Genomic DNA, 13197 nt, shown 5'->3' on the forward strand with positions numbered 1-13197 from the left:
TGGACGACACCTCAGGACACACACTAACACAATCCAACCCAGGAAGGTTACCCCGTGGTTTTCCTCCTATCATCAGAGTGGGGGTCCCAAAGGCTTTGCCCCAATCCCGTCAACCGGTGAGCAGCCATGCAAAGAGCAGCCGCACAGGAGGTACTCCCACGGAGAGGGTTTTCAGTTTTCTTTGCCTTTTTAGTGTGTTTTGTGGAGTGAAGGGTTTTACGGTGGCCGGTGTGCAAATCCTGCCACGAACATCCTAATAAAATGTCACCCAATTGCAGGAGGACGTCCGTATACACAGTTGGGCACGAGAAATGGATGGCCGTTGGCTCACAAGGAGCATCTCTGCCCTTTGACAGGTTTTGTTTTTAATCCTGCTGGGTCTCCATATCTATACATCCTCCTCACCAGAACACTTGGGGGGGGGGAGACAGTTTAGTAGCCAACAAGACATGAAACAGGTTAGTCCAGGTTTACATGGTACTTGGATCTAATATGGCCTGACCTGACAGCATCATGTTAGAAATGCTAAGAGCTAAGGGTCATGTTAGAAATGGTATCAGAACTTTAATTTAAAACAAACTTTTTAATACTGTTGTGACTGTGAAGCAGGCACTCCCCCAATGCAATGGAACCCAACATATAGTGGTCCTGCGTCATTTATTTAATTAGTATTCATTTAGTTACCCTTCCATTATGTCTAGTGGGGTAAATGGCATAAGATGCGTTGCGTCAGGCTTTTAGTTGGGTCATCAATCCCATATTTTCACTTATTTTATTTCACACATCTCCTTCATGCATGCCTGCGCACCAGACCAGCCAGGAATGCATAGCGATAGCCTCATTTGCCCCGTTGAACTGCATGCCATTCACAAATGGATGCCTCACATCGGACCCTCACCATGCTCACCATGATGCTAAAACCCTCACCATAATCACCACAACACCTCCTAAAAATCCCCAGAGTTACCTACGCTGAACCTCCTTGCCACAACCACCACAGGCACTTCAGTCTCTTCACAACCGCCTCAACCGCTCCAAATGCTCCAACATCCTCACCACAAACGTCACAGCACTTTCCCCACCTCACTACAGCTGCCTCACCCACTGTTAGCTCCCTGGACGCTCACCACCATCCTTCGAGATTCCAGGGAACACAGATGCCTGTGAGTCAGAACACTTTGGCATGCAACTCAAAGCGCAAATATGCACTGGGACTCATTCAATGACATCTGGGTAGCCCTGGTGTTCCGCTAAATAACAACGCTCGAACGAAGCAACAGCACATGTTCCTGGCCTGAGAGTGCTCCCGAAAACTCGTGCTGAATGCAAATCTCGGACCTGTTGTTTGGCCAGGCTGGGGTCAAATTAAGCCATTTACGGTTCCAGAGTATGGTGGGGCAGGGCTACTCCTCAGGTTGGCGTCTACTCGTCAATGGGAATGCTCAGAAACACCAAAAGGGCCTTTTGATCCATTTTCTGCCTCCTTTGCCCGAGCTCTATAAAGATAGCGGCAGAAAGCCGAAAAAGGGCTGATGAGATCAGAACTAACTCACCAAGCCCGAACCGAGAGAACAGCGCAAATCAAGCTGCAGTCACCAAGAGTGATCGAATTGTGACCAAGCAGGGTGAAGCGAACAATCATCGGTGTTACGGAGACGTGCAAGGGGTCATTGCCAGGTCATCCACGGGTCAATGGCACTCAGCTGCGTTCCGCAGCCAATACTCATTACCATTTACAGACTCTCTTACACGCATCTGTCTCTCCCCTCTACGGTCAACGCAGAAATTAAAAGAGCAACAATAACTGATGTGTACCTCCTTCACACTTCATCTACTGAATCACACCTGCACCTCATTCACCCCTCAGTTACATCTCCCATTCATGCACCATAGACACCCCCAGTTTTCTTACCTCCTCCCTTTTCCTAAGCAATTGGGTTGTATCGGTCCATCGACCGTGCCAGGTACCAAGAGATCACTTACATCTCAACTGCTTCTCCTCATTCTGAACTCTCGAGCTTCCTCGGGTGTGTGTCTGATGGTGCCTCTAATATTTGCATAAGTTAAGATTGCAGAATTTTAGATCAGGTTCGCTCTGCACTGTCTACCTTTGTAAATTATAACTGTATTTTCTTTTGCTGCACCCATGAAATCCTCACTTTCCCCTGCTTTACTTGTTGTAATGACCTTTTATTGTGCCACATGGCCTTTCCTCGCCCTTGCTTGTAATAAATTAACCCAGCCCATTTTGTCTTTTCCTTTGTTGGTCCAGCATGGTCCACCCATTAGTTTAGTCGGGAAGTTTTTCCCCACCAAATTTGCTCGTTTGCCAGCGTGCACTCACTGTATCGCTCGGCAGTAATCCAGGTGTGCGCTGAGGGCACGAGACCCTAATTGGTTTGGCCGTCCACAGGTAAAGTATCACTCGAGGTCGTGTAAACCCTTCCCAGATTGGCAGTGCCAATCGACATTCATAGTTGCTCACAACGCGCCAGTGCACAGAGTTATCTGTGCCCGGCGGCCTCAAGACTGGGCATTTGGGAGGGACCCCGAGTGCTTCCCCTCATGGCGAGCCTCGAACCCCGAGTCCGCAACAATACTTTTGATGTTTTAATGTATTAATTAGACATGTATCAAGGTTCCTGTACTTTTTTCAAAATTTTAATGATTCTTATTTTAGATTTACTGACATAAATATATATGTCCCACTAGTTTGTGTCCATACTGTTACCAGAACCAAAAAAGTATGAATAGTTAATGCTTCGTCCACATGCAGGTGATTACTTCCTGCAAGAGGTCTTCACTTCCTGTCTCCACATTATGGTGTCTGCATGAACATGCCACTCTGAACCAAAAGTCTGAAATCTTGAAACAAGGGAGTGGATTTCATTGTCTATAAATATCTGTTGCTGGTAATACCTAAAACCCACCCAAAAATTATTTTGAAAATAAGGAAATTATTGTATATATATGAAACAACATGTGCAGCGAGTGAGGTCATGTGTGATTTGATCCTGAGCTTGGGTACAGAACTGGAATGAAACTAGAAGTCTGTCCTAACTGTTACTGTCCTTGAAACTGATTAAACTGTAACAGTAAGGACACATCCATACTGTTACCATAACCTACCTACAGAGACAACATTGGGTACCAAATCATTTTGTACCAGTTTTGAAAGTTGACTCCTCCAAATGGAAACAGTCTCCACTCAAACGCACATCAGACTCTACAACATACAAGGAAGACAACATGAAAGACTCACCACATACATCAGTACCACCATGGTTCAGTGGCATCCCAGTGGAATCTGAACCTCCTGTGCTACCATGCTCCAATGACATCCCTGTGGAATCAGATCATCCTAGATCGCCACGACCGACCAACATCCTAAGAGAACATAATCCTGTTTCGTTATAGTCCGATGACATTCCTCAGAAACATCCTCTGAGATTACCACAGTGAAGTGACTTTCCTGACTCAAGAGAAATCTCCCTGAACGAGATTTTCTGGTAGGGACACACGTTTTAGTAATGTATGATAAAGATGCTTATCCTGGAGTTGGCCTGGATGTTGAGGAACAAACTGACCTCCAACTTGAGTGTATGCACAAGGTTGGCATCAGTTTGATAATGTATTTGCTGCAATTCCACAACCAAAAGCAATTCAGAATTAAAGACATCATGAAGTTAATCCAGATGTATGGGACATTATTGTGAAGGATTTGCAGAATGAGATGATGATGATCATATTGGCACTGCCAACTGGTGAAAATTTAATCCTCATAAGTTACAAAAAGTTCTAGTTAGAATTTCAATGTTACCCTTTCTGTTAAAAAGAGCTTTTTCATGCTAATCAGTTTGTGCTTTTACATACTGTTACCAAGTGTCCATACTGTTACTTATTATAAAATCTTGCATTTTTTTTCTTTATACTCAGCATAAGTTTTGATATCTTGTGTTAATCTGCTTCATTTCAAGTCTTACTCTCTTTACTACCATGTTTAAATGATAATCTCCCAGACTCGTCTTTAATCATAATTGGTAAGCCTCAACTTTGAATATATCTGTGTTGTCAAGAGTTTTCATTGGAATTTTAGCTGATAGAAAATTTTAAATTTTAAATTTCACATTGGATGATATTGTTGTGGTTCTGCAAAACTGCATGCCTCTAAGGAAATGGCACCCAACATACAGTGATCCCCAGGCAGTTATTTCATTAGACTTTGTATTGCTAATCGTCCCCTCATGTCCAGTGGGTTAACGGGACGAAGTGCGTTGTGTGGGTCTTGTAGATAGGTATAATAACTATCTCTAATTACCTTTGCAAACTTTGTTGCGAAGGTTATGTTTTGATCGCTGTGTATTTATTTATTTATGAATATGTGTGTTTGTTTGTTTGTTATTCGCATAACTCCAAAAGTATTGAACTGAATCGCAGCAAATTTGGTGGGATGATTGGTTATTATCCGAGGACCATTTCATTACATTTTGGGAGCGATCGGGTCAAAGGTCAAGGTCAAGTTCATGAAAAGGTCAAAATCGTCTTTTTACCATAGCGCGGTCAATTTGTATCCAATTTGCATGCAACTAATGCCAAAATGTTCAGAATTCAATGCCCCATCATGTGATATGTGACATGCCACAATGACGTAATAACCCTTATTCGCGGTTGGGAGTCAAAGGTCAGGGGGGGTCACGACATTGCAAAATGTGCAGTTTTAGTCATAACACGGTCAATTCTTATCCGATTTGCATGAAACCAACACCAAAATGTTGACTGTTCTGTTCCCCACACTCTAATACCAATTACAAAATTAAGAGTACAAAGGTCAAGGTCGAGGTCATGAAAAGGTCAAAATCGTCATTTTGCCATAGTGCGGTCGATTTTTATCCAATTTGCTTGCAACCAATGCCAAAATGTTGTGAATTCAATGCCCAATCTTGTGATATACGATATGACACAATGACGTCATTACCTTTGTGAGTGGTTTGGGTCAAAGGTCAGGGGGGTCAACGACCTTTTATCATAACGCGGTCAATTCTTATACAATTTGCATGTAAGTAGATTCAAAATGTTTAGAATTCAATTCCCTATCCTGTGATGTGTAATATTTGATTTCTTATAATGTGACCAGTTGTCATCAGATTGACTTGACACCGACACCCAAAAAGGTCAGGGAGTTCATGCAGAAATTGTACAATGTACGTGAATCAGTGTCAAACAGCAGGAAACTTAATGTTTTTAAGCCATCATAACACATATGAGATGGAAGATGTGGTATGGGATTAAATACCCTCACAATCAACGGTCTCTGGGGGGGGGGGGGCAAAATGTAGTGTTGGCGAAGGTATGCGCTCTACTGAGTGCCCGTTCTAGTTCATATTCTGATTCCTACTCCAACCCTTCCCTTTTAGCCACAGTACAAAACAAGCATGCAAGCACACACACCATTCAATAGGCAATTGATAATAGGCACACCAATGATGCCTCCCGTGGCTCGGATCCATCACACCACTCCACGACACAAGATACCACCCACACATCGTGCGCCATTATTTCATTCAAATCTGTGCGCCAATTATCAACCGGCAGATCACCTTACTTCACACCTCGCTCACCAAACCTCACCACTTTGACCACAAATTCCTACCACAGATGGGAAAAATATTCCCAAACCCCCTTGTACCTCTGCATCGCTACTATTCCCCACTCTACTTTGAGGAGCACCGCACAACTCAGATTGTCCTCGGCACCGCACGACTCAGATTGTCCTCGGCACCGCACGATGCTTGACCACACAACAGACATTAATAGCTCGACCGCATCTCACTCGAGACGTCCTGGTTGAGCATCCGGAATTGGTACAACCCTCATCCAGTCGCCAGACCACGGCAAGACCAGGGGGCAACGAGGAGGGTGAACCGGGAGTTTGGTTCGGGGCCCAGGTGTGCATTTTGGCTCATTAGGGGGCCTGTGAATGGCTGGAAAAGTCAGTTGCTCTTTGACATTCAGACTGCATTTGGAGCACATTCAGGGCTGGGGTGCCGGCTCAGGGAGCATGCCCTATGTTGAGTCAGGAGCTCTGACCCGTGCCAAAGCAGGTGGGCAACTGAGACTGTTTCCGGTCCCGGAGCCTGGCAGGGCGTGGCTAAGGCTGCTGTGGCCGAACAAAGGAGCAGAATTCGGGCCACAGCACGTCGCTTTCCAGTCATCAACCCACCATTCGCCTGGGGCTTATAAAAGTGGGAGCGCGGAGAGACTCTCTTCACTCTCTGCTCGGCTCTTCACTGGCTTGTCGCTCGCCTCTCGCCTCTTCGCTTCATTCCCTGTCTCATTATTGATGTGCGATTGCCAGAACATGCCTCTTCTTTGACAGCCTGATCCGGGGGTGACTGCAGAGACTCCCTGCCATGCTGTCAACGTTCCACCACCCCCGTGGAGCCAGACGGACCAGTGCAGAGCGCACGATGCCATAAGCCCCGGCAAAGTAATTCAGCAGGAGATAACGAGGTGGGAACGCTCAGGCGGAGCATCTCATGGAGGTACATGCTACACATACAGACCTTTACACAGAAAGATTAAGGATCTTTCTCCTTACGCATCTATTCTCCTCTCTATTCCGTCTTCTTTGGACGCACAAAAAGCATCATTACTGACTCGCAATCCCATTTTCCTCTGGCACGACACCGCACCCCCCCCCTCACATTGCACTATGCCACAACACTCACTCCCACACTTTAGACACAACCAGTATTCCTCCCACTGACCTCTCCCTAAGTGTTCTGGGTTGCGTTGGTCTGCTGACCATGCCAGGTATTGAGAGGTCGTTTATCCTCACCTGCTATCTTTCTCTCTAGGCTATATCTAATCGTGTGTGTGTGTGTGTGTGTGTGTGTGTGTGTGTGTGTGTGTGTGTGTGTGTGTGTGTGTGTGTGTGTGTGATGGCACCTGTCCTTCCATAAATTAAAATTGTAGAAGATATAACGGGATAAGTCTGTTCTTGAAAGATCGCTTGTCTTTTGCCGCACCCCACAAATTCCTTGCTATCCCCTGCTGTACATTAAATAAAACCCCATTCACTGTGTGACATACTTTTCCTCGCTTGGTTGTAAAATAAATGTTTTGTATAGAAATGTTCCCTGCTCGTTTTCGTGTTTTCTATCATTGGTCTAGCATAGTTCGCACCCTCGTTTAGCCGGGACATTATCCCCCAACGATCTTCTTTCCAGCTGGTACGTGCTTGGCAGTCCCGCTCGGTTGCATCTGATCTGGTAAGGTGATCCGGTTTGAGCAAGTGCGCTCCGAAGGCATGTCCCCCGGCAATTAGATCACGTGACCTTTAAGTAAACAGTTTGTATGAGACGGAGGACCCTAAGTCACGTGGTCAAGTTATTGGCGTTCAGGGTCGATTAGCGACCCACCGAGTCACAAAGTTATTAGTGTGGGACGGCCTGCGATTCCGGAGAGTCTGGTGGGAACCCGTGGTAGTTCACCCCTTGTGGTCTTCGCCCCCGACCCCGGGTCCGCAACAATATATCATTACACTATCAGGTAATCAAATACAAAATAGGCCTGGAGTTGGCTGAATGGTTAAGGTGCTTGGCTTAAGATCCTAGGGTCCTGAGTTCAAGTGAGATCAAGCCCCTGTTTTTTACATTGAATTAAAAGCAGGTAGGGTTGACTCAGCCTGTCATCCTTCCAAGGTTGGTGAAATGAATACCAGCTTGCTGATCATTGGGGCACTGCGTCAGTGGCACAGCTGTGCTCACAAAAAATGATGCAGCAAAGCAGTCACATGCCGTATATAAATAAATAAAATCCAAGATATTAATAAAATAACATATTTTATAAATTCTGTACAGAAAATTAATGTGGTAACAGTGTGGACAAAATTAATAAAATCTTAATCTTCAACGATTAAAAAAAAAAATAACCAAACTAGCTTGAGATGGCAAATTGATAGGTTCTGTTTTTCCCATACTCCTTGTTATTATCCTGTCAAAATATAAATAATTTTACCAACTCTGTTTTTTTATTTTTGCTTCCTCCAATTGTTACAAAATCTGATAATGATCCATGTATGTATAAATGACATTACTGTATATGGGTGCACGGTCAGTTTGACAAAGCTGTTCACCACCATCTCAAATTTCTGTTGAATATTTCGTCGATCTTAACACAATAAGCACCAAAGTACGTATTGTTCAAAATGTGTTTTGGATTTTTGCATTCACTGCTCGTGATTCCGTGCCAGGTTTTTTGTTGTTGCCATGACAACATAAATGTCCCATTTGTTATTCTTTATTTTGAGTAACATAAGTTATTTTGGTGAGGCATTCAATAATCTTCGACTGACAAGTTAGAAAGCCATACTATCAAGCAATGGGTGTAACGTCAAAGTGAGACAAGTCTATCTATACCAGAGTAATGACCAAAAAATGTAGTTTGATGTGATATTGGGGCCCTCACATTGATCACGTGAAAAACCTACAAAAGCTGCTATTTGTCGAAAGCAATCATATACCAACATGAACTAGAGATGTTGGAACTTCAAAATTGGATGTACTAATTTGTCCCTCTTGGTAGAATTAAATCCCCTATTTTGGGGGGTTGTGCCCAGGGACTACATCTATCAGAAGCATCTTAAACGATGGAGCATGTCACCGTCACTGAAAAGGACAACCTTGGCTGTCTTCATCAATATATCATCTCCGTGTCCTAATGATTTGACAAAGACAGAAGAAACTGCTCTTGAAGTTATTCAACAAGACATGTTGAGTTATACGACAGACTCATCTGATTTGATCGCAACACACTGCAAGTTAATGCCAGCAAGAAACCCTTAAAATTGCTTTGACAAGGTTACACCTGTGACAAACCAACTATTTATCTGATCCTATGTCTCCTTTTTTCACAACAGCCACTTTGTGCTGCCATTTTGCAACACAAAATTGCATAAGCATACCTCAGCAGCACATCACCTCAGAGAATGCAATCACATGATAATGAGTGCAATTGGATCAAGGGCTCTTGATGGCCTGCCAATTTTGAGGGAATTTTCTGATTTCCTCTCAATCACAAAAAAACACTAATACTACTACGACTGCTCTTCCTCTTCAAAGGCCCCAATTAATCACACCTTATTGTGGGGTTAATCGAGGTGAAATATTTTTGGCCAAAGTCTTTAACAAAATTCTTGACAGGACCTGATCTGAGCTGGAATTGGAAATTTGACCAAGGTGCTGACAAGAACCCATCTTAGGACATGTTTGACAAGGTTTTTCCATGACTCATGTGGCTGTGATTTGCTTCTTAAAAGCCTGTGGCTGAATCGATGCAAGCCTGAACTGAACGAGCTGCAGTGTTTCATGGCCAAACTAGAACGGGCACTCAGTAGAGCGCATACCTTCGCCAACACTACATTTTGCTCCCCCCCCAGAAACCGTTGATTGTGAGGGTATTTAATCCCATACCACATCTTCCATCTCATATGTGTAATGATAGCTTAAAAACATTAAATTTCCTGCTGTTTGACACTGATTCACGTACATTGTACAATTTCTGTATGAACTCCCTGACCTTTTTGGGTGTCGGTGTCAAGTCAATCTGATGACAACTGGTCACATTATAAGAAATCAAATATTACACATCACAGGATAGGGAATTGAATTCTAAACATTTTGAATCTACTTACATGCAAATTGTTTAAGAATTGACCGCGTTATGATAAAAGGTCGTTGACCCCCCTGACCTTTGACCCAAACCGCGAACAAAGGTAATGATGTCATTGTGTCATATCATAAATCACAAGATTGGGTATTGAATTCACAACATTTTGGCATTGGTTGCATGCAAATTGGATAAAAATCAACCGCACTATGGCAAAATGACGATTTTGACCTTTTCATGAGCTCGACCTTGACCTTTGTACTCTTAATTTTGTAATTGGTATTAGAGTGTGGGGAACAGAACAGTCAACATTTTGGTGTTTGTTTCATGCAAATCGGATAAGAATTGACCGTGTTATGACTAAAACCGCACATTTTGCAATGTCGTGACCCCCCCTGACATTTGACTCCCAACCGCTAATAAGGGTTATGATGTCATGGTGTCATGTCACATCACAAGATGGGCATTGAATTCTGAACATTTTGGCATTAGTTGCATGCAAATTGGATACAAATTGACCGCGATATGGTAAAAAGACGATTTTGACCTTTTCATGACCTTGACCTTTGACCCGATCGCTCCCAAAATCGAATCAAATGGTCCTCGGATAATAACCAATCATCCCACCAAATTTGCTGCGATTCAGTTCAATACTTTTGGAGTTATGCGAATAACAAACAAACAAACAAACACACATATTCACAAATAAATAAATACACAGCGATCAAAACACAACTTTCGCAACAAAGTTTGCGAAGGTAATAATAAAATAATTAGAATTAAAATTAAAAAAATATATTAAAAAAAAAAATAAAAAAAAAAAAAAAAAAAAAACTTAATGGCCTGAGGGCACTGCAAGAGGCTTACTCCCACACATTGCCAACATTCATACCACAAACAGAAAACATTATCAGAGGATACATTCGGCATTCAACCTTGAAACATACTTTGCTTCTGCTTAACAATACAAGTATACTTATTATGTCTTTTCTTCAACCGCCATATGTATCTTACTAGGTGTCCACCCCACTCAGGCTGTGCTGACTAAAGCTAACTCACTAAAAATTTGCCCCCTGGAATCAATCAACAGTGAGGTAGCAGAGGGCATTATAGAAAATCACTACTCAGACCGTGTTCTGTTGTTTTTTTTCTTTAAACCAACACCAGTGGGACTCAAATGCTGCATTATAAGCATTGGAATGCAATTACTTGACTTTATGAGGACGTGTACAGTATACAAGAATCCGGTCCATGTCTTCCGTGCTTGCTATAATGAAATGCTACAGACCTCAAAATAAGGTTTTGCCAAGAACGTGGCCTTCCACTGGCCAGGAAGGGCTTATTGTTTGCCCAACTGCAAAGGAAGGGGCTGGGGGAGAGAATCTCAAGGTGGAAAAAAAATGGGTCCCTGACCCCACACTCCTAAAACACACCTATACTACCCCTCCCCTCTGCTATACCACAGCAAGAAGAAAATAATAATGCTACACATCGACTGGGGTGGGCATGCACAGGAGATTGTGAAAATATAAAAAGCAATAGCAAATGCTGTACGAGGCGCTCTCTTCTTTGTGACTGGACTCTGCAGCGATCAACAGTCTTTGGGATTGATTTTAGTGTGGGAGCATTCCTTCTGTATATGGGTCTTGGGTCACTGGCGTGGGGAACTCGGAGCAGAGGGAATTTTCTGATTTCCTGCCAATCACAAAAAACACTAATAATACTACTGCTTCTTCTTCGTCTTTCTCTTCTTCTGATTCTGATGACAAGTACCTTTTTGCGTTGGCGGGGTCAGCGATCACGTACAACTTCTCTGCCAAGTTTTGTGTACTGGGGAACAGAGCAGAGAAGCATGTCCCATTTTCCCATGGGCAGCCCATAGGCTAATGCGTTGCTCACTGCACCAGGGGCGAGAATACGGCCATGCACAGGCCTGCTCGCACTGACTCAGCCTGTAAAAAGTCACAATTGGCTCAGGTGTGTGTGCTATAAGGTGTGTCCTGGTGGTTGTTACCATCACTCACAGGAGGTTTTCTATTATTTATTCTTGTATGCAAAATCAAGGCTCATCGAACAGTGAGGTAACAGAGGGCAAAAAGGCAGCATACTGACAGTTGGGCAACAGGTAAGGACAAAAAGTGATTCTTCCCTGCTTTCATCAAGTGATCGACACAGCAATTTTAGCAAAGTGTGCGGCAAGCACAGAAAAGGCCTGAAAAAACGTCTCTGTATGCCTTAAATGTCATGTTGTATATTCAAAGTTTAAACAGTGTGCAGTATATTCAGCCGAGGCTCAGCGTAGCGGGGTCGAGGCCAATACGCGAAACACCCTGCAACCCATGCCTAGAGAAAACAGACTTTTTGGACCGCCAGCCACATTTTCCATCCAATCATCATGCAACTTTATTTAACAAATAAAATTTTTTTAAAAAAATCTCCATGGGTAGGCACGCCTATGTTCAGAGTTTCATGTCAATCGTTCAAATAGATGTGAAGAAAACGAATTTGAAAGTGAATAAAGGTGAAAAGTGAGGGCGGAAGAAAAAATAAAGTGAGGACCTCGGCCAATGCTCCGCAACATGGTCAAGAATGGTTATGGATGCCGATTATGAGTAATCAATGAATTTATTCCTTAAACCTGGAAACTCCATTGATTTGTGACCTGCACATGGCCCCTCATTTGAAAGGTAAAATGGCATAAAATAAAAATGGTGATCCAACTGTAGCGAAGGGTCAAACCACTCTGCTTATTCCTTGTGGTACAATGCAATAAAACCTCCTGAAGACCAAGAGGCAATAGTACATGACAGCCCAGGTCAACTGAACTTCTGGTTCCTTCTGACCGCTGGGATTTATGATGGCTACGAGAAAGATTTATGATGACTAACAGAACAAGCACAACAATTCCAAAGGGTCCATCTACATATTATGTACAAAATTATAGTATTTAACCTCTAACTCAACAATAAATTCTCTTTCCTTCTTTCAAACACCATCGTTATTTTTTCCTGTCCTCTCTCCTATCATTCCATTTTCTCAATTTACCTCTACTTGCATACATTACTGTTTATACAAATTTCCTCACGAGTAGAATTCATTGCTACATCAAAATGCCTCCGTTTGAAAAGAGATGGTTTAGCTCAACATGAATGAAGAACCAAGATATTCAAACCATCAAGTCAGATGTGATGACACCGGATTCTGGAGTGGGCCTCACCTTTTTATGATGGTCCACAAACAAGTCGATGGAGCATAGTTTGTAAACAAGGAGGCCTCGGACCAGCTCCCTCGTCAGTTTGCTCTTGTATGCCTCCCTTGTATCGGCAAAGTCGACAGTGGGCACCTGTTCGGTCTCAGACAAGGTTTGTCCAGCCGACGACTGACTGTCCACCATGTGAATCACCTCCTGCGTCTGAGCAGCAGCTTGTCCACTTGAGGAGTATGACTGGAACAGTATATTTGTCCGAGAGCGACTCAAGAAACGTAGAGTGGAAAAGATGGCCATGGCAGTCTGGGAAGGGAAATTTT

At 43.3% G+C, this 13197-nt stretch overlaps 1 protein-coding gene across 1 annotated transcript in view; it reads right to left on the reverse strand.

Moving 5' to 3' along the window:
- Positions 1–13174, reverse strand: part of PRODH (proline dehydrogenase 1) — a 60806-nt gene extending 47632 nt beyond the window's left edge. The window contains exon 1 of the mRNA XM_085881007.1: positions 12887–13174. Coding sequence (XP_085737133.1) covers positions 12887–13174 — 288 coding nt within the window. The remainder of the gene's footprint in view (positions 1–12886) is intronic.
- Between the last annotated feature and the right edge of the window lie 23 nt (positions 13175–13197).

This window comes from Eptatretus burgeri, chromosome 5 (genome assembly GCF_056783735.1).
Source record: "Eptatretus burgeri isolate ZD-2024b chromosome 5, Ebu_testis_v1, whole genome shotgun sequence".
Lineage (NCBI taxonomy): Eukaryota > Metazoa > Chordata > Myxini > Myxiniformes > Myxinidae > Eptatretus > Eptatretus burgeri.